Source organism: Myxine glutinosa, chromosome 5 (genome assembly GCF_964187855.1).
Source record: "Myxine glutinosa chromosome 5, kmMyxGlut1.1, whole genome shotgun sequence".
NCBI classification, from domain to species: domain Eukaryota; kingdom Metazoa; phylum Chordata; class Myxini; order Myxiniformes; family Myxinidae; genus Myxine; species Myxine glutinosa.
Window position 1 is genome coordinate 84332493 of NC_136265.1, and position 21806 is coordinate 84354298.

A 21806-nucleotide genomic window follows, 5' to 3' on the forward strand; every position below is an offset into this window, starting at 1 on the left:
GTTCTGTCCTGAGAACGGAGAGATATTGTTTCCTGGCTCTCCTGAGGGTGGACACACACTTGTTTCGGGCTTTGTGAAAGGAAATGAGATTTCCTTCCGTTGGATTTGCTTTCCAGGAGACGAAAACAAGTTGTTTCTGGGCAATAGCCTCACCACAAGATTCCGTGTACCATGGACGGGAGGAAGGGTATGACAACTGAAGACGAGATGGGATAAATCTGTGCATGAGAGAGAGCAATTTACTTTGGAAGAATTCCCAGGATGAGTTGATGTCAGAGGCGGTAGAGATGGGAGACCAGTCCAGATGATTGATGGCTGCTTGAAGACCGTGCCAGTTGGCCTGAGTGAAATGCCAGACTCGTCGACGCTGAGGAGGCTCTCTGAGAATGGTCAGAGAGATGTCCACTTTAACAAGCACATGATCAGATGAGCCGATTGGAGCAGAGGAAGAGCAGCAGACATTTTCAGGGAAGTTAGTCATAACCAAGTCCAGAAGAGAAGATGCTCCGTTGACTGAGATCCGGGTCGGGAAATTGACAGATTGTGTCAGTCCCAGTGAGTCACAGAAGTCCTTTGCTGAAGAGCCATGGCTGGTGAGAGGAGTACCCACACCCAGCCAACTGGCATGGTGACAATTGAAATCACCACATATTAGGAAGAGAGAGTTGGGATGGGTAGATAGAAGTTGGTCCATATTATCAGACAGCGAGATGTAGATGGAGTCATCACTGTTTGGTGGACGGTACAACACACATATGAACAAAAGGTGGGAGCGAAGGGGAAGCCGTAGCCAAAGGTATTCCTGGGGGTGAGGTGGAGAGAGGGCAGTGCAGGGCGAGTGAGGAAGAGAGTTTTTTTATAAAGATAGGCTTTATATACCCCCCCTCCAGGACGAGGCTCAGGTCTATCATACCGGAGGAGGGAGTAACCTGGGAGAGATACCAAGGAATCAGAGACATCATGAAGGAGGAAAGTTTCTGTTAAGCAGATCACGTCTGGTTTGTCAGAAGCAACCTGTATGGAGAGATCAGTCACGTTTGAGCGAAGGCCCCGGATGTTTGAGGTCCATACTGTTAAAGAAGAGGAAGGGGGAGCATCGGATACAGAACAGGGGGGGGGGGTGGGCGGTAGGGTAAGATGTGGAAGAGGAGGAAGAGGTAGGGAGAGCTGTTGAAGGTGTGTCAGAGATTTCAGAATAGCTTGGAGAAAGGGAAGAATGGGGCGGACAAAAGGTGGGGCGGACAAAAGGTTTGATGGTGATTGGGTGAGGCACAGTGAGGTGTTATTTGAGGAGGGTGAAGAGTGAGGGAGATGAAGGTGAAAGTTGGAAGGGGGAAGAAGCGGGGAGGACGCTTTGAGGAGGAGGGGTGAGAGGGGAGTCTAGGAGGGGAGGAGTGAGGGAGAGTCTCGGAGGGGAGGGGTGTGGGGGGAGTTTAGGTGGGAAGGGGCAAGGGGGGAGATCTGAAAGGGATGGGAGATGGGGAAGATTTGGAGGGGAGGGGCAAGGGGGAAGATTTGAAAGAGATGGGTGATGGGGATGATTTGGAGGGGAGGTGCAAGGGGGTAGATTTAGAGGGGAGGGGTGATGGGGAATTTTTGGAGGGGAGGGGTGATGGGGAAGTTTTGGAGGGAAGGGGTGTTGGGGAAGATTTGGAGGGGAGGGGCAAGGGGGAATATTTGAAAGAGATGGGTGATGGGGAGATTTGGAGGGGAGGGGCAAGGGGGTGGATTTGGAGGGGAGGGGTGATGGGCAAGTTTTGAAGGGGAGGGGCGATGGGGAAGTTTTTGAGGGAAGGGGTGATGGGGAAGTTTTGGAGGGAAGGGGTAATGGTGAAGATTTGGAGGGGAGGGGTGAGATTGGATTTTGAAAAATGTACGATTAATGGGAAACGAACATTTATTGCAAAATGAGTTTCTTGAGACTTTCGAGTCAAAAATACGTTTGAGGACGCTGAAGGATGGGTGGAGTTCTGGAGAGTTTAGGGAATGTATGAAAGAGGCACTGTAACTGTAAGAGATGGAATTTTTTTTTGGAATGAATAGATTTGGTGAGCAAGTCGAAAGCATCCTTTTATAGAAGAAGAAGAAAAAGGTGTTATAGTATATGACAGAATACAGTTCTTCAGGGGACAGTTGAAACATTTTTTAACGACGTGAACACGTGATCACGAACGTGGTCGAAGAACGAACGAACAAATAAAAACGAACAACGGATAAGAACAGAGAAGGGAATATATATATATATATATTTTTTGAGTTGAGATGAAAACAGACAGACCGAACGTGAAACGTGATTTCTTGGTATTTATATGTATATACATTTCACCATTGGAGAACAATATAACTTTTTATGTCCAGTCCCCCCATTTTAGTTAAGCATAAGTTTTGGAACAGATCACCTTAAAGTGAATAAAAGTAGTATAAGTCAGTATTTGTTTGCATATCCCTTGGAAGCAATAACTGCATAGAGCCTGTGACCCATGGACATCACCAAACTCTTGGTATCTTCCTTTGAGATGCTTTGCCAAGGCTTTACTGCAGCCTTGGCTTTACTGCAGCCATTTTCAGTTGTTGTTTGTTTTGGGGGGTTTCTGACTTTCATCTCCTCTTCAGCAAGTGAAATGCTGCTCCATTGGATTTAAATCTGGAGTGTGACTTGGCCAGTCTAAAACCTTCCACTTCGCCCCACCCCCCATTAACTCATTGTTTACGTTGGCAGTGTGTTTTGGGTCATTGTCTTGCTGCAAGGTGAAGGTCTGCCCAATGAGGTCGTTTGGAGGCATTTTCTTGTAAATAGGCAGACAAAATGTTTCTGTACACTTCCATATTCATTCTGCTGCTGCCATCATTAGTTACATCATAAATAAAGCCGATGAAACAGAAAACCAAATACTGCATTGGAGGCATCAGAAGGAACCAAAAAAAAAGTAAAGAGCAAAGATGGAGTCATCAGGAGGAACCTGGATAGGATTTGGGTTTCAGCCATGACTTCTCTACCCTCAATCCCATCCAGCGCAGCCAAGTGAGCCTTCCAGAAAAAAAAATTCTGCAAGAATTTACTTCTCTGAAAACAGATATATAAAGAAAGAGAGAAATAAAGAAGAAGCAAGAATGAGAATGAATAAAAAGAAATATGAAAAAATAGAAAGAAATGTGAAAGGAACAAAGATCCCCAACTCCTAGCCCTAACAAGTGAGCCAGTTCTCGAGGTAGCCATGCAAGCCCAAGCCTCCACCATGCTTCAGAGATGAGGTAATATGCTTTGGATCAAATGCAGTTCCTCCCTTTCTCCACACTTTCACCTCTCCATTACCTTGTTAAGGTTTATCTTGGTCTCATCTGTCCATAAAACTTTGTTCCAGAACTCACTGGCTCACCTCTACTTCTTGGCAAACTCTAATCTGGCCTTTCTATTTTTGGTGCTGATGAGAGGTTTGCATCTTGCGGTTTAGCCTTTGCAATTCTGCTGTTGAAGTCTTCTGTGAAAGGTAGATTGTGATACTTTCACACCCCTGTACTCTGGAGGTTGTTGGTGATGTCACTGACAGTTGTTTCAGGGTTTTTATTCACAGCTCTGATTTTTCTGTCATCAACTGCAGCTGTTTTCCTTGGCCGACCTGGCCGTTGTCTATTGCTAAGTACATGAGTGGTTAATTTCTTTTTCAAGATATTCTAAACTGTTATATTTGCCATGCCCAATTTTTGTGCTGTGGTTCTAATCAAATAATTCTGTTGTTTCAGCTTCCAAATTCCTTGCTTTTCTTTCCTTGGCAGTTATCTGGCCTTCATGTTGGTTTATGCCAACTGACCCCCAATGCAAAAGCAAAGGCTAAAACCAATACTAGGCATTCACAGCTCGATGTGTGACCGATCAATGCAAGAAGAAACACCCAAGCGACAAGAAACACCTGGCAGTCATTTGTTCCAATACTGATGCTCAACTAAAATAGGAGGGAGACTGAACATAAAAAGTGCTATTGTTCTACAATGGTAAAACATACACATAGAAATACAAAGAAATAGTCATGGCCAAAAATATTGGCACCCTTGCACTTTAAAAAAAAAAAACTCACAATTTTCTCGAAAAATAAGTTGAAATTGACAAAAGTATTTGGTCTCCACAATTCTTTATTTCACCGTTAATATTACAGAACACCAGAGAAATGGCATTGACAAAATAATTGACACCCCAGATTTAATATTTAGTAGCACGGCCTTTGGACAAAATAACTGCAGCAAAGCGCTTCCTGTAGCCATGAATGAGCTTCCAACACCTCTGTACTGGCAGTTTGGCCCACTCTTCTTGTGCAAACTGCTCCAGTTCTCCCAGATTTGAAGGGTGCCTTCTCCCAACTGCTGCTTTAAGATCTGCCCACATGTGTTCAATGGGATTTAGATCTGGACCCATTGCTGGGCACTTCAGAACAGTCCAGCATTTTGACTAAAACCATTCCTGGGTGCTTTTTGAAGTGTGTTTGGGGTCATTGTCCTGCTGCAAGACCCATGACCTTTGACGGAGACCCAGCTTCCTTACACTGGGTTGAACATTGCACTCCAAAATGCCTTGGTAATCTCCTGATTTCATGATGCCATGCACACATTCAAGGTACCCAGTGCCAGAGGCAGCACAGCAACCCCAAAACATCACTGAACGTCCTCCCTGGTATGACTGTCAGGAAGGTGTTCTTTTCTTTGATGGCTTCATTTTGTTTTCTGCAAACATGGAGATGACAGCTATATCAAAAAACGCTAATTGGGTCTCATCTGTCCACAGGACATTCATTCTCCCAGTAGGATTTTGGCTTGTTCAGGTGTGTTTTGGCAAACTCCAGTCGGCCTTTCTTATGTCTGTATGTATGTCTGTATGTCTGTATGTCTGTATGTCTGTATGTCTGTATGTCTGTATGTCTGTATGTCTGTATGTCTGTATGTCTGTATGTCTGTATGTCTGTATGTCTGTATGTCTGTATGTCTGTATGTCTGTATGTCTGTATGTCTGTATGTCTGTATGTCTGTATGTCTGTATGTCTGTATGTCTGTATGTCTGTATGTCTGTATGTCTGTATGTCTGTATGTCTGTATGTCTGTATGTCTGTATGTCTGTATGTCTGTATGTCTGTATGTCTGTATGTCTGTATGTCTGTATGTCTGTATGTCTGTATGTCTGTATGTCTGTATGTCTGTATGTCTGTATGTCTGTATGTCTGTATGTCTGTATGTCTGTATGTCTGTATGTCTGTATGTCTGTATGTCTGTATGTCTGTATGTCTGTATGTCTGTATGTCTGTATGTCTGTATGTCTGTATGTCTGTATGTCTGTATGTCTGTATGTCTGTATGTCTGTATGTCTGTATGTCTGTATGTCTGTATGTCTGTATGTCTGTATGTCTGTATGTCTGTATGTCTGTATGTCTGTATGTCTGTATGTCTGTATGTCTGTATGTCTGTATGTCTGTATGTCTGTATGTCTGTATGTCTGTATGTCTGTATGTCTGTATGTCTGTATGTCTGTATGTCTGTATGTCTGTATGTCTGTATGTCTGTATGTCTGTATGTCTGTATGTCTGTATGTCTGTATGTCTGTATGTCTGTATGTCTGTATGTCTGTATGTCTGTATGTCTGTATGTCTGTATGTCTGTATGTCTGTATGTCTGTATGTCTGTATGTCTGTATGTCTGTATGTCTGTATGTCTGTATGTCTGTATGTCTGTATGTCTGTATGTCTGTATGTCTGTATGTCTGTATGTCTGTATGTCTGTATGTCTGTATGTCTGTATGTCTGTATGTCTGTATGTCTGTATGTCTGTATGTCTGTATGTCTGTATGTCTGTATGTCTGTATGTCTGTATGTCTGTATGTCTGTATGTCTGTATGTCTGTATGTCTGTATGTCTGTATGTCTGTATGTCTGTATGTCTGTATGTCTGTATGTCTGTATGTCTGTATGTCTGTATGTCTGTATGTCTGTATGTCTGTATGTCTGTATGTCTGTATGTCTGTATGTCTGTATGTCTGTATGTCTGTATGTCTGTATGTCTGTATGTCTGTATGTCTGTATGTCTGTATGTCTGTATGTCTGTATGTCTGTATGTCTGTATGTCTGTATGTCTGTATGTCTGTATGTCTGTATGTCTGTATGTCTGTATGTCTGTATGTCTGTATGTCTGTATGTCTGTATGTCTGTATGTCTGTATGTCTGTATGTCTGTATGTCTGTATGTCTGTATGTCTGTATGTCTGTATGTCTGTATGTCTGTATGTCTGTATGTCTGTATGTCTGTATGTCTGTATGTCTGTATGTCTGTATGTCTGTATGTCTGTATGTCTGTATGTCTGTATGTCTGTATGTCTGTATGTCTGTATGTCTGTATGTCTGTATGTCTGTATGTCTGTATGTCTGTATGTCTGTATGTCTGTATGTCTGTATGTCTGTATGTCTGTATGTCTGTATGTCTGTATGTCTGTATGTCTGTATGTCTGTATGTCTGTATGTCTGTATGTCTGTATGTCTGTATGTCTGTATGTCTGTATGTCTGTATGTCTGTATGTCTGTATGTCTGTATGTCTGTATGTCTGTATGTCTGTATGTCTGTATGTCTGTATGTCTGTATGTCTGTATGTCTGTATGTCTGTATGTCTGTATGTCTGTATGTCTGTATGTCTGTATGTCTGTATGTCTGTATGTCTGTATGTCTGTATGTCTGTATGTCTGTATGTCTGTATGTCTGTATGTCTGTATGTCTGTATGTCTGTATGTCTGTATGTCTGTATGTCTGTATGTCTGTATGTCTGTATGTCTGTATGTCTGTATGTCTGTATGTCTGTATGTCTGTATGTCTGTATGTCTGTATGTCTGTATGTCTGTATGTCTGTATGTCTGTATGTCTGTATGTCTGTATGTCTGTATGTCTGTATGTCTGTATGTCTGTATGTCTGTATGTCTGTATGTCTGTATGTCTGTATGTCTGTATGTCTGTATGTCTGTCTGTCTGTCTGTCTGTCTGTCTGTCTGTCTGTCTCTGTCTCTGTCTCTGTCTCTGTCTCTGTCTCTGTCTCTGTCTCTGTCTCTGTCTCTGTCTCTGTCTCTGTCTCTGTCTCTGTCTCTGTCTCTGTCTCTGTCTCTGTCTCTGTCTCTGTCTCTGTCTCTCTCTCTCTCTCTCTCTCTCTCTCTCTCTCTCTCTCTCTCTCTCTCTCTCTCTCTCTCTCTCTCTCTCTCTCTCTCTCTCTCTCTCTCTCTCTCTCTCTCTCTCTCTCTCTCTCTCTCTCTCTCTCTCTCTCTCTCTCTCTCTCTCTCTCTCTCTCTCTCAGCAGTGGGGTCCTCCGGGGTCTCCTACCACAGAACCCCCTTTCATTGAGTTGGTGACGGATGGTGCAAGTTGAAACTGTCGTACCTTGTGTTTGAAGGTCAGCTTGAATCTGTTTGGCAGTTAGTTGATCGAGGTGCTTTCTCCACCATTCGAACAATCCTTTGCTGCAAGTTTTCTCTGGCGGCCACATCCAGGGAGGTTGGCTGCAGTGCCATGGGCCTTAAACTTCCTGATAACATTGTGTACGGTGGACACAGGAACATCAAGGTCTCTGGAAATAGACTTGTAACCTTGAAATTGTCCTTGCTTGGCTACAATCTTGTGTCTGACCTCCTCAGACAATTCTCTGGTTTTCTTTCTTTTCTCCATGCTCATTGCGGTACACACAGTGACACAAAACAGCACAATGACTCCTTTTATCCATTAAAACTAGTTGAGTGAGTGATTTTTATATTGCAGGCACCGGCGACTCACCACAGGTGAGTTCAATTCCAAAGTAAAGGAGAATCACCTGCTTGAAATCGAATTATTTCAAACAACTTTTAAAAGGTGCCAATAATATTGTCCGGGCCATTTTAGGATTTCTGGGTGGAATAAGCTAAGACTTAGTAATTTTCTCAGCTTTTTTTGTTTGTTCCACTGCAAACCAAAGAAATACATGTGTGGATACCAAAATATTTTTTCTTTCAGCAATTTTTTGGAAGAAATGGTGCATTATTTGAAAAAAGTGCAAGGGTGCCAATATTTTTGGCCATGGCTGTAAATGCTGACCTTCTGTACTCTTGCCTCATATTCATCTTTTGATCTCAAAAGCAAATTTATTCAGTACATAGCAAGAATAACAAATTTGACTTCACTGTTCCAATACTTAAGAAGGGCTGTAGTGAAATTATACCAAGGTGAACCCAGGGTGTGCTCGCCACGGAAGGGGCGTCTATAAGACCCGGGACAACCGGGGCGCGCGGACACTCCAGCGGAACTCACTGTGACATAGTCCTGTAGTTTGAATGGTATGTACGCCCCTAAATGCTGCGCTGACTGTCCTCTTTGTAGGACCATTGTTATATTGAATCAACCATTGCTGCTCATGAAATACTCTGATTTTAATGCCTGTTGCATGCATGTATTCTTACAGGATGTACTACAGATCTAAATGATATTAAACCTACCCAGAGGTCAAGTCGTGTCTGAGTTTGATTTTCACGACATTTAATATCATTTAGATCGCCGGAATGGCTGACCACAAGATGATCGTGGTACCGATTCTCGGAGCCGACCCTCAAGCTGAGGGATCAGCATCGGAGTTCGCTCACTGGCTCAACACGCTGGAGAATTACTTTGCTGCTCACGAAACAGAGCCCACCACTGCGATAAAGCTGTCCGTGTTACAGTCGAAGGTCTATCACACCGTTTTCCGGAACATTTCCCGATTTGGGACGTACGCTACGGCTCTAGCCGAGCTGAAGCGCCTCTACGTAAAGACACGGAGCGCTGGGCACGGCCGGCATCAACTCTCTCAGCGGCGACAGCAACCATCTGAATCGATCGATCGCTTCGCGCAGGAGTTGCGCTACCTGTTGGTAGACTGCGTGCAGGACGTCCGGACCCACGAGCAAGTGCAGGACGACTTGCTCCGAGATTCATTCATCTCCGGAATTAATTCTGGAGTCTTGCGGCTCCGACTCTTGGAGGTCGCGGATCTGACATTTACAGAAGCACTACGGCTGGCACGCGTATACACGGATGCCCGAGAACAATCGACCACATATGATCACCCACGAGTCGTGGCGGGGACCTCGCAACTCGCGCGACCGGAGAGGGCTACCGCCGAGGATACGGAGGGGGACCCGACCACTACGGCCGAGTCTCTGGGAGCTCCTGAAGCGGACTCCGCTTCCGGCCTCACTGCTGCCGCCGCTGCCCGGCCACGGCCTGACCGGTATGCAAAATGTTATTTTTGTGGGAATCGGCAGCACCCTCGCTCTGAATGCCCGGCCCGGGAGGCGACATGCCACCTGTGCTCCACCAAGGGCCATTTTGCAAAGGTCTGCAGGAAGGCCGCTCGGGGCACGCGTCCCCACGCGACCTTGAATGGGCTCATCGCGGAGCCAACGGATCGAGCGCCGGACGGGGCGCCTCACTCGGCTTTGAAGAGCCGCCCTCCTTCTCGCGGGCCTCTGGCTACACGCCCGACCTTGGTGAGATACACCGGGCCGCCGAAACAAATGGCGCAAACGCGACCGGCCACAGCGCGACCGACCTTGACTGGCGTTCGAACGCCTACTTCAAACAAGCGACATGCTCCTGCTTTGGAAACTCCTCTCGAAGTGCGGCAAACGCAGCTCGTGACTCGAGCCCCATCTGACGGCGGCTTTTACGAATTACATGCACCCACTTTGGCATATGGCTCTGCAGACGGCAGAGATCTTTCTCACGTGACGTGAGCGCCATCTGGCGGCGGCTCTTACGAATTACATGCACCCACTTTGGCATATGAATCTGCAGACGGCAGAGATCTTTCTCAAGTGGCTCGAACGCCATCTGGCGGCTGCTCTTACGACCAACACACACCCACTCTGGCAAATGAAACTGCTGATGAGCCAACTGACTTCAATGCTCCTGCTGAGGCCCAACCTGCCGACGCTGCCCGAAGGATTGCAGCCGGCGTGGGATCCAACCGCGAGGCGCGATCTTCTCGCCCGGTCGGTACTATACCTGCCGGGTCTGCCGGCCTTGCGCAGGCCATCATTCCGCTCACGGTTGCGGGCGTTTTTGCGCAAGCTTTGATTGACACGGGGTCCACGGATAGTTTTATCGATCAGCGACTCGTGCATCAACATGGGTGGCCGGTTCTCGGGACAACCCGCCGGATCTTCATGGCCTCTCAGGGACTTCGGTTGAGCACAAAATGGGCGTGTCGATTGAAACTTGTGATAAAGGGACGCACGTTCCCGGACGTGTATCTCATGGTATTACCGGCTTTATGCGCTGACGTTCTGTTAGGACTTGATTTCCTTAAGCGGCATGGATGTTTGGAAATAGACTTCGGAGGGCCGGACACGCTCGCTGTGTGCGCCCTCGCTCAAATGGACATGGAGCCACTCTCACTGTTCCCCAACCTGACCACTGATTGTACCCCTGTAGCCGTCAAATCGCGGCGCTACTCTCGCGCGGACGCGCAATTCATTGCGGAAGAAACGGCCCTGCTCTTAAAGGACGGTATCATAGAACACAGTAGGTCACCGTGGCGGGCCCAAGTCTTAGTGGTGCGGAGTGAGGCCCACCGCCGGCGTATGGTAATCGACTATTCGCAGACGATTAATCGTTTTACACAGCTGGATGCCTACCCCTTACCGGGGATGGACGCCCTGGTACGCCAGGTGGCCCTGTATTCCGTTTATAGCACTCTCGATCTGCGTAGTGCGTATCATCAAGTCCCCATCTCTAGGGCTGATCGCGTCTTTACAGCCTTTGAATCGGGTCAGCGGTTGTACCAGTTCACGAGACTTCCCTTTGGGGTAACGAACGGCGTCGCTTGTTTTCAGAGGGCTATGGATGACCTCGTTGCGAAGGAGAATTTGACCGATGTCTTTGTCTATCTGGACAATCTTACGGTTTGTGGGTATGACCAGGAGCATCACGACGCTAATCTGAAACGCTTCCTCGAGGTCGCGCGGAAATATCGCCTAACCATGAATGCGGCTAAGTGTCGATACTCTCTACGCACGGTAGACCTTTTTGGGGTACACCGTGACCCATGGCTCCGTCTCTCCGGATAAGGAGCGTCTGCGCCCTTTGCTCGATATGGCTCCGCCTAGCGATCGGGCTTCGCTGAAACGCGCTCTAGGGCTGTTCGCCCACTACTCAAAGTGGGTGCAAAATTTCTCCGCGAAGCTCCGCCCCCTCGTGGCCTGCGACACTTTCCCCATGGGCCCGGCCGCCCTGGCGGCCTTCGAGGGCCTTAAAGTTGACATCGCTGGCGCCGCTGTCGCGACGATTGACGAGAGTGCCTCTTTCGTTTTGGAGAGTGATGCCTCGGATCATGCGATAGCGGCGACTCTCTCCCAAGGAGGCCGCCCTGTGGCTTTCTTCTCGCGGACTCTCACCTCCGCCGAGCGGAGGCATTCGTCTGTCGAAAAGGAAGCGTACGCGATCGTCGAATCAATTCGGCGATGGCGGCCGTATCTGCTTGGGCGGAGTTTCCAAATCGTCACGGACCAACAGAGTGTTGCGTTTATGTACGACACCTTACATGCTCAGCGCATTAAGAATGAGAAAATCACCCGTTGGCGTATCGAACTCGCCGACTTCTGCTACACCATCAAATACCGCCCGGGGAAGGATAACCTGGTCGCTGACGCCTTATCGAGGCCGGCCACTTGCGCGGGGGTTGTAACTTTGGAGGGGCTGCGCACTTTGCACGGCACTATGTGTCATCCCGGGGTAACGCGCTTCGCGCATTTTGTGCGCGAGGGCAATCTGCCGTACTCGATTGAGGACATCCGCCGCATCTGCCGTGATTGCGCGATCTGTGCGGAACTCAAATCGCGTTTTTATAACCCCCCTATGGGGACACTCGTTAGGGCTACTAGACCGTGGGAGCGCTTGGCGATGGACTTCAAAGGGCCGCTGCCAATGTCGAGCAACTCTCGCTATCTGCTCACTATCGTCGATGAGTATTCCCGATTCCCCTTTGCTTACACGTGCGGGGATATGTCGGCTGCCACGGTTATTCGGTGCCTGCAGAATTTGTTTTCTATGTTCGGGTATCCGGCCTACGTGCATACCGATCGGGGTGCGGTGTTCCTGTCCCAGGAGGTGAGGGGCTACTTGCTCCAGCATAATGTCGCCTCGAGCTACACCACCCCGTACCGGCCCCAAGCGAATGGACAGATCGAACGCTTTAATGGGATTATATGGCGGGCCATCATGCTAAGCCTTCGGACCCTCGCCCGAGGCCTCGATAAATGGGCGTGGTCACTACCTGCCGCTCTAAACTCGATCCGGGCTCTCCTATGTACTGCCACCAACCAGACTCCTCACGAACGACTGTTCCACCACCCTAGAAGCTCCGGCAGTATCCAATCTTTACCCAGCTGGCTCGCTGAACCGGGGCCCGCCTATCTCAAACGAGCGGTTCGCGCTAGCAAGTACGACCCCCTTGTTGACAAGGTGCAGGTCCTCCAGGCTAATCCCGAGCATGCTCGCATGTTAACGGCGGATGGCCGCGAGTCTACTGTCTCCGTACGCCATCTCGCCCCATGTGGGGACGACGACAGGGATATCGACGAACCCGTCTACGAGTCTATGGACTCTATCGAAGCTTCCCCTATGGAACTACCACTGTTACTCCCGTCGTCCCCCACTCCCGTGCCCGAAGGCGCAGGGGCGCCCCCTCCGACTCCCACCTCCGGCGGCTATTCCGACGCGGGGGACTCCGGGCTTGGGGACGCCGTGCCCGGTAGATTCCGAACACGAACTGGCAGGGAAGTTCGCCGCCCCGACCGCTACGGGTGGACCGACTGACGTGGATTGACGTGACCCATTCGTTTATTGCTGATGCTTGCTTGCAACCTGCCGAGCGGCAGTATAGTTCTAACGGCGGGGAGAATGTAGTGAAATTATACCAAGGTGAACCCAGGGTGTGCTCGCCACGGAAGGGGTGTCTATAAGACCCGGGACAACCGGGGCGCGCGGACACTCCAGCGGAACTCACTGTGACATAGTCCTGTAGTTTGAATGGTATGTACGCCCCTAAATGCTGCGCTGACTGTCCTCTCTGTAGGACCATTGTTATATTGAATCAACCATTGCTGCTCATGAAATACTCTGATTTTAATGCCTGTTGCATGCATGTATTCTTACAGGATGTACTACAGATCTAAATGATATTAAACCTACCCAGAGGTTAAGTCGTGTCTGAGTTTGATTTTCACGACAAGGGCAATGTATATATTGTGGGAAAGATCCTTCGGGGGTTAATAAACCTTAGTATAGTTCAGTTATCCCCATAAAATATATTTAGAATGAGCAAAACGTAATTGTGAGGTTAAATATGCATCGCTATAACATGCAGAGAGACAATTGGTTTCCATGCCCCAATTGTTATATATATATATATATATATGAATGAATCAATGATCGTTTTAAGGCCATTTTTCCCCACCAGAGCGGGGGTTAGCCTTGCGGGCCCCATGACCTCATGGTTCCCTTTTTGAGGCAATGTTTTTATGGCTGGATGCCCTTCCTGACGCCAATTATAAATTATATTATTATATCCCCCACATCTAACCTCTCGCTGTGTTTTTATGTTATTTTTCTCTGTGAAATTTCCTTTTGAAACACGCACATATGAGCCTTGCAGCTCAACGCAGGGGAAGAATGTGTGGAAAATCTGCATTGTGAAAGTCGGCAATTCACTTCACAATGGGAGGCTTATTAATTATTTATCAGCTTATCTCGCATGATTGACAGTTAACAACAGCTCACAGAGAGACAGCGACAAAGACAGAGACAAAGACAAAGACAGAGAGAGAGACACAACTACTGAGAACTTCGAGGAGATCCAGAGGAGAGATATTTGAGGATAACAGCAGGAGAAAGAGCTTTGAGGAGAACAGCCGAGTGTGTAGAGCTGAGAATGAAGAGTGCACAGCAACAAGTGTGGAGAACTGAAAATGCCTGAGATCGCCACAGCGATCGCTATGAAATTTCACATTTTAATTTTCAAAGCCATGTCCATCAACCTGTGGAATTTATATACAGTCACGTGAAAAAGTAAGTACACCCCATGTAAAGTTTTGACTTTTTCAACATATTTCAACATACAGCTATTTGATCTTCACTTCAACAATATTGATAGATAAAGGTGATATAATATAACAAATATCATGAAACATTTACATTTTGTAGTCCATTGTATAATTTAAATAAACATAAATGCAAATTTCGCATGTGGAAAAAGTAAGTACACCCCGATATTATCACTACTTCAAATACCTAAAATTAGAATCAGGTGCACCAGCTCAGGTGCAAATGATTAGAACATCGTTAGAGAGGATCTTGGAGGAACCTGTCTTATTTAAACCTCAGACATTTCGTTTGGTTTGCTCTTTATTGTTGAAGTGTGTGGCGTCACCATGCCTAGATCAAAAGAGCTCTCTGAGGCCTTCAGAAAGATGGTTAGAGATGCATATGAGTCTGGGAAGGGATTTAGAAAGATCTCCAAACAATTTGAAATCAATCATTCAACTGTCCGGAAGATCATCGACAAGTGGAGAAGATTCCAAAGAACTGCCAACTTGTTCAGGCCAGGCCGCCCCAGCAAGTTCAGCCCGAGAGCAGACCGCAAGATGCTGAAAGAAGTCTCGAAGAACCCCAGAATGTCATCACGGGACCTACAGGTAGCTCTTGCCACTGTTGATGTCAAAGTGCACGAGTCTACCATTAGAAAGAGGCTGCACAAATTTGATCTACATGGGAGGTGCGCCAGGAGGAAACCTTTGCTGTCCAGAAAGAACATCAGGGCAAGACTAAAGTTTGCCAATGAACACCAAGGCAAAGACCAGCACTTCCGGAACAATGTGCTCTGGACAGATGAGTCAAAGGTAGAGCTATTTGGCCACAGTACCAGAAGACATGTTTGGCGAAAACCAAAGACAGCATTTGACCACAAGTACCTGATACCAACTGTAAAGCATGGTGGTGGAAATATTATGGTTTTGGGCAGCTTTGCTGCATTAGGGCCTGGGCAGCTCACCATCATATAATCCACGATGAATTCTTCATTGTACCAGAGGGTGCTTGAGGATAATGTGAGGCCACCTGTCAGAAAGTTGAAGCTCAACTGAAGGTGGACCTTGGAACATGACAATGACCCTAAACATACCAGTAAATCCACCAAGGAATGGCTGAAAAGAAAGAAATGGAGGGTTCTAGAATGGCCAAGTAAAAGCCCGGATCTAAATCACATCGAGTTGTTGTGGGGGGATTTGAAACGAGCTGTGCAGGCAAGAAACCCCTCAAACATCGCACAGCTGAAATAATTCTGCATGGAGGAGTGGGAAAAAATTTCTCCCAGTCGATGTCAGAGACTCGTAGACAGTTATAAGAAACGCCTACTTGAGGTTGTTTCTGCCAAAGGGGGCAATACCACCTATTAGACTCTAACTTAGAGCCAAGGGTGTACTTACTTTTTCCACATGCGAAATTTGCATTTATGTTTATTTAAATTATACAATGGACTACAAAATGTAAATGTTTCATGATATTTGTTATATTATATCACCTTTATCTATCAATATTGTTGAAGTGAAGATCAAATAGCTGTATGTTGAAATATGTTGAAAAAGTGAAAACTTTACATGGTGTGTACTTACTTTTTATGTGACTGCATACATGCATATATATATATATATATATATATATATATATATATATATATATATATATATATATATATATATATATGTATGTATGTGTATATATATATATAATACACACACACACACACACACACACACACACACACACACACACACACACACACACACACACACACACACACACACACACACACACACACACACACACACACACACACACACACACACACAGAGCTGAGAAAAGATCGCGCCATAATCCCATATTCAGAACAGATTCTCCTCACGAGTGCCCTGAGGAGAGCTGTTGGGCATGTTTCATGAGAGCCTCCCGAAGCAGATCGTGCCAGTAAAGCGGCCCTGCCCATAGGTGGGGGAAGGGGCAAAGCAACAAATGAAGGAATTCGAGAAGTTATAAAGGGGGGTTGCACACAGTTCCCCTTTTTTAACACAGGTTTTATTATTGCCTGGTTATAACCCTAGAAAACACTAGCTTGAAGGCTTTGACATTGTTGATGCTCCTAGCATCTATATATTGTTACTCCTGTATGTGTCTGAGACTTTGCACAGCCGTGTATATACATACATACATACATACATATATATAATATATATTTAAAGTATAAAAAATCCCTGCTAATTTGTCCAAAGTCAAACAGTGCGTGCATGCCCGCTGATATGGGCAGAGGATCGGACAGAGAAGGCACAGTTATCAGGAAGTGAGGTTGAAGGACAGAAATTGCAAGAGACAGGTAGTGCAGTGGGCACCTGCGCAGGTCCCTGTCCCTGCGACGCACCAATACAGCCAGATTCTGCATCTCTTGTTCAAGCTGTTGCCACAGGCGGCGCTAGAGTAAAATATAGAGCAGAGGGAGAATGGAGAAGGTACATCAACCCTAATTTTAGCCACAACACAAAAGCAAATCAATAAACCTAGTGGGGAAAAGGAGTTAAGGGAGGGGAGCTGGGTAGTTTGTAAAGAAGAACTTTTCCTCCAAAAAACAACTTTTCCCCAACAAAATGGATATCAACATGGCTGCTTTTGATAACCGGAAACGCGATCTCAGTTCATACCCGGGATGTATTTCAGGGTTGGGTATACTTCGTTTATTTGAACAGTTTTCATAATCTCTCAGGACACTTTTTAAAAAATGAAATTTTTACATTCTAACTGCAAAAAAAAAAACGAATTACCAAATGCGATGCTCCTCAAACGCCAGCCCCCCCCCCCCCTGCCTTTCCCCCTGCCATTTCTATTAGGTCATGCATGTAACTGAAAAAATTATCCGTTTTCCGGTAGGTTAACCTCATCTCATTCTATTAACAGTTTGAACAGCAGCAGCGTGTGCAGACCTTCAAATCAAACAGCAAGCCTTACCGAGGATCGGCCCCAAAACATTTTAGCCCATCCCCGTTTGACTTGCGAGATCACGAGCCCCAGCGCTTTCCCTCACATCCCCCCCGGTGGCTTCTCTTTCACCTCATGATCCGGGTTTCAGTGGAAGGAAATCCGTGAGTACAAATGCAGTTACATTTTGGGTCCAAAAAAAATCCAGGTGCGTTTCGTAAATTCCAATAGAGCAGATGTTAAAGACTTGTTTCAAAGGAGAGAGATATCGACGGTGCCATTTTACCGTTTTCGGTGATCGCAGACAAGGCAGGTAATCTGCAAAGATGGTTGTGAAGAAAAATTACAGAAATATATGTGCGAGTTGGCTGCCTCACTTCCCTCAGCTCACGAATGATGTTGTTGTTGTTGTTGTTGTTGTTGTTGATGGTGGTGGTGAATTCTGTCAATTTCCACGTTCTTGGCAAAACCATAATGTGGTTGTCAAAGGTTTTCATGGTGCAATGATAACGGGTGCCATATATCCTGATGTGATTGGAAGATTCCTGAGTTTACAGTCATCGTCATCTCAAACTCTCCATTGTTCTGACCAGGTAGACCAAAATACGTTTTATCGTGGAACATCCATCCTTATTTTTTATTCATTTATCCACACAGCATGATGGTCGGAGTATTGTGAAAAATTCAGCAATTTAACAAGAGCTTCCGGAAACAAGATGAATGTATTGATTTGCCATGAAGGCCTTCTTTCGGAGTGAGGAGAGTTTCCGCAGATTCACCATTCCCTCATTATGAAGTCTTGCTCATTCCGATGGCTGTGCTCTCGTTGTGAGGAAGGAGGTGTGGAGCGTAGGGGAGACAGCCTATGAGCAGCATGGGCTGTGTATAATATTGTTGAATGACCAAAACTAGATGAACCGGGTCGTAGAAGCCCGACTTGTTTGTTTGAACATTTGAGAATCTAAAAACAACAGAACTGAACAAGAATAGCAAACTCCAAAAAGCATTTGCACGATATTAATTTATTACTAGTGAACTAGTAAACGTGGTCAAAGATCAAGGAGGCTGAATAAATGAGGAAAATGAAGTCGATAAAATAAACTGCACCGCCTGTAGTCTCATGTATGTGACTGTCGGTGCTTCGATGAAATGTGATCACATTATTTCTGAATCAAAAGTCACATGTGCCTCGTTTATCCGTCCCAGTGATTAAAGTAGCGACATCAGTTAGACGGGCTTTGTTAATGTGAGCCATGCTGTCGTGAGGGGTCCGACGAAGGGTTAACGCGCAAAATGTTCGCTTTTCCTTGCTCCCAAGCGAGTTAGCATACCTCGATCAACGTTCTGTTGATTCCATTTGTGGATAATCAATATCGTTTTCTGATTGTCGTAACTTTCCGAATATAAAACACAAACACCAAATGGAATATATGGAATTTGTTTTGTTTACTGTGCATAAAATGCTCCTCAACTTTTGCAATACTTTGGTCAAAGTATTCCCATTATCAAAGTATTCAAAGTATTCTTCAATCCCACTCCTCCCTCCAGGTCTTCAAAACAGCTGTTCACCACCATCTCTTATCTCTTCCCCCATCCAAAACCTTGATCTTTTCTACCCCCATTAATTCACCCCAAATCCACCTCTTTCAATCTCCGACTTCTTTCCCAGTAGTGTTCATTTGTTTTATACAGTGTACCCCCCACCCCACCCACCAGCCCTCTCCCTTCCACAGATCTACCAATGTTGCTGTTCTCTACTGTTGTTGTGCTTGTGTTTTTCCCCCTCTCTCTGCCCCTCTTGTCTCCTGCTCCCTTTATTATATGTTCCATGTGTTAACTCTTACACGAGCCTTAACTTGGTATACAAAAAAAAGGAACCCTTTGATGACCAGAATGTTACAGAGTCCATTAAATTGCTAATTGTGTGTTTGCCTTAGTGCTTGCTTTCTTTGAAATTGCAGCTGACGAATAAATATTGTCAAAAACCCATCATAACATTTTCCTCGCTGCGTTTACGTAAAGACGGTGGCTTTGATTTTTTACAATCCATTAAAAAATACACCATGAAATCAAGGCCTATTATAACAATAAAGCCAAGTTGGGTGTTCACGGTGGTTCGGCGCAGAGGGTTGAGGGCCCTGTTCTGATTTCGTAAGATCGATTTAAAAATAAACTGAACAAGCGTTACGCCTAGGTCCCCCGTCGGTGAAGTGATGTGAGTTGACAAAGTGGAAGACACAAGGCGGCCATCCTGGATTTTGACGTGGAACCCAATTTTCAATGGGGTTCTTCCTTTTGCCCAAATACACCCACACACCATATTAGAAGTTGGTACTTCGCTTATTTTTCAAGATATTTCGCTCACAAGGTTCAGACATACATGGCGGCCGCCATCTTGGATTTTGACATGGCGACCCAATTTTCTATAGCGTTCTTCCTTATGCCTAGATACACCCACACACCAGATTAGAAGTTGGTGCTTCGCTTATTCTTCAAGATATTCCGCTCACAAGGTTCAGACATACATGGCGGCGGCCATCTTGGATTTTGACGTCGCGACCCAATTTTCAATAGGGTTCTTCCTTATGCCAAGATACACCCACACACCAGATTAGAACTTGGTACTTCGCTTATTTTTCAAGATATTCCGCTCACAAGGTTGACATACATGGCGTCAGACATACATGGCGGCGGCCATCTTGGATTTTGACGTGGGTTGCACCCACACACCAAATTCGAATGCGGTCCTTCGCTTACGCACGCACGCACGTATGCATGGACGGACGGGAAAACCATTGTCCCCCTTTCGCTCCGCGGTGCGACGGGGGACAAAAAACTCGTGACAGAAATCCTCTTAACTGTGTCTTCCTGATAAGTACAGTTGTATTATAGCTCACAACGCGTGCCGAAAGTTATGTTCTGGACCCGCTGCCATTTTTCAAATTATCAATTTGATTTGTCACTGTATATAATACACACCCGAAGTTAAAAAATTCTTTTCGTGAAACAAATGCGTATTACATTCGGAAAATTAAGGGAATGTCGCGCTTTTAACCCTTCCCCGGGAACAAAAGGACTAGAAGAGAAACAAGAATGAAGAAAAGAAAAAAACCTGTAAAAAGATTCGATTTTATAGGGGAATTAAAAAACTCCTTTGTTGCGACACATGGCCAGAAGATGAAGGCGAAGGAAGGAAATACAAACGCTGCTGTTCGACTATTTCAAAAGCAATCCTGAAAAACTTTTTCTTTTCCTTCTCTTTTTCAAATTTTTGAGCTAATATCATTTGGTATACCGTACAATGTACAGTATATTTGGTTTTCAGTGGCTGAACTTCATAAGTAGTTACCGGGCGGAGTTATTTGAAAAGACGTTTATTGGAACAATAAGAAAAGAAAATATATTTTAAAATAAAAGAAACACCCACACCAAAGGATTTTAAAAAAAGAACAATATTGCTTTTTTAACAATTCAGAACCTCACCAGGGTATATATAGATCCCAGTAGATCTGAAAGAATTGCAGACTCATTGACTGACACCCAGCACCCTTACAATAGCTTTTTGTGTTTTTGCGGGACTGTGTGAAGCTAAGGAATCGTCCAATAAATTGCTGCGTCTATACATATGTACAATATGATGGTAATGGTTCGTAAAAGTTATCCTGTCTAATCACATCAATTAATCGATTTATATGTGAATTTTACACGATACCCATCACACAGACACAGACAAATTCCTCCAGCTATAAAAAGGAGAGACATGCTATGTACAGCCTTTGACAACTGTACGCAAACAGACTGACACAGGTGGAGACCACCAATGATGAAACACGAATAATCTCTTAACTCGGACTTGATGCGCATTCAAGATACAAAATCGACTTGTGGTTAAAATTAGATGTAAAAACGTTTTGGTTACATCAGCAACGTTGTTTGACTGAGCTGAAGGCAACTTGGGGCAGCAATATTAAATCAGGCCACCAGAGGGCGCTACGTTGAAGTTGGTCTGTGTGTGGAATCGCTGGCTGACCACACGCCGATTGCAATACCCTCTCTCATCCCTTCGGCAACAATTTGAGAGGCTCGATTGACAAAGGTCGACGATATCGATTTTAGATGACAAAGTGAATTAAACACGGAAGACGTACAGCACAAAAGTGGCAAACGACGACGACGACAACAATGTTGCAATCTAACAAACATTCAACCTTTCCTGACACATCGAGGGCACAATGAGAAAATGCAAAAAGCGAAACCAATCCATCTGCACTAGAAAAGTGAGAATTTTTTTGGGGATACGAATAAAATACGTCATGCGACCTTAAAATGAGACATGCTACAAATGCAAAGCAATGGCAGCTGGTCACATGATGCAAAAATCAAACAGGCTGGTGAGTGGGAGATTGGCAACATACATACATGCTGGCAAGGAGGACAGTACCACTCGCCCTCGGGAACAATCATCAGTGGAGGTCGCAGGCAGGCCGTGTGATAACCAGAATCACAATCGTCGCAGAGCAGGATCTGCAGGGATTGCGAAGAGGAATCGTGGTTTACATAAAAAAAAATTTTTTTTTTTTTTTTTTTTTTTTTTTTAAAGGCAACGTATTGCTTCATTTGCAGGCATAATAGATGGGTCCAAACCAGTGTTAAAATAACAAACTATTGTGTAGAAGACCGGTGAAGACCGCTCCACTGCAGTTTAAAAGTGTAAAAATGTTTTTAGTCATGAGGACCAAATTCCGTGAGAAGAGAGATGGGCCTGGGTGTG

The 21806-nt window shown here is 45.4% G+C and overlaps 1 protein-coding gene across 1 annotated transcript in view; it reads right to left on the bottom strand.

Annotated features, from left to right (window-relative positions):
- Nucleotides 1-21806, bottom strand: part of RSF1 (remodeling and spacing factor 1) — a 74203-nt gene that overhangs the window by 26660 nt on the left and 25737 nt on the right. The window contains exons 8-9 of the mRNA XM_068116867.2: nucleotides 21455-21559; nucleotides 16456-16535 (exon numbers count right to left, since the gene is read on the bottom strand). Of these exons, the coding sequence (XP_067972968.2) occupies nucleotides 16456-16535; nucleotides 21455-21559 (185 nt within the window). The remainder of the gene's footprint in view (nucleotides 1-16455; nucleotides 16536-21454; nucleotides 21560-21806) is intronic.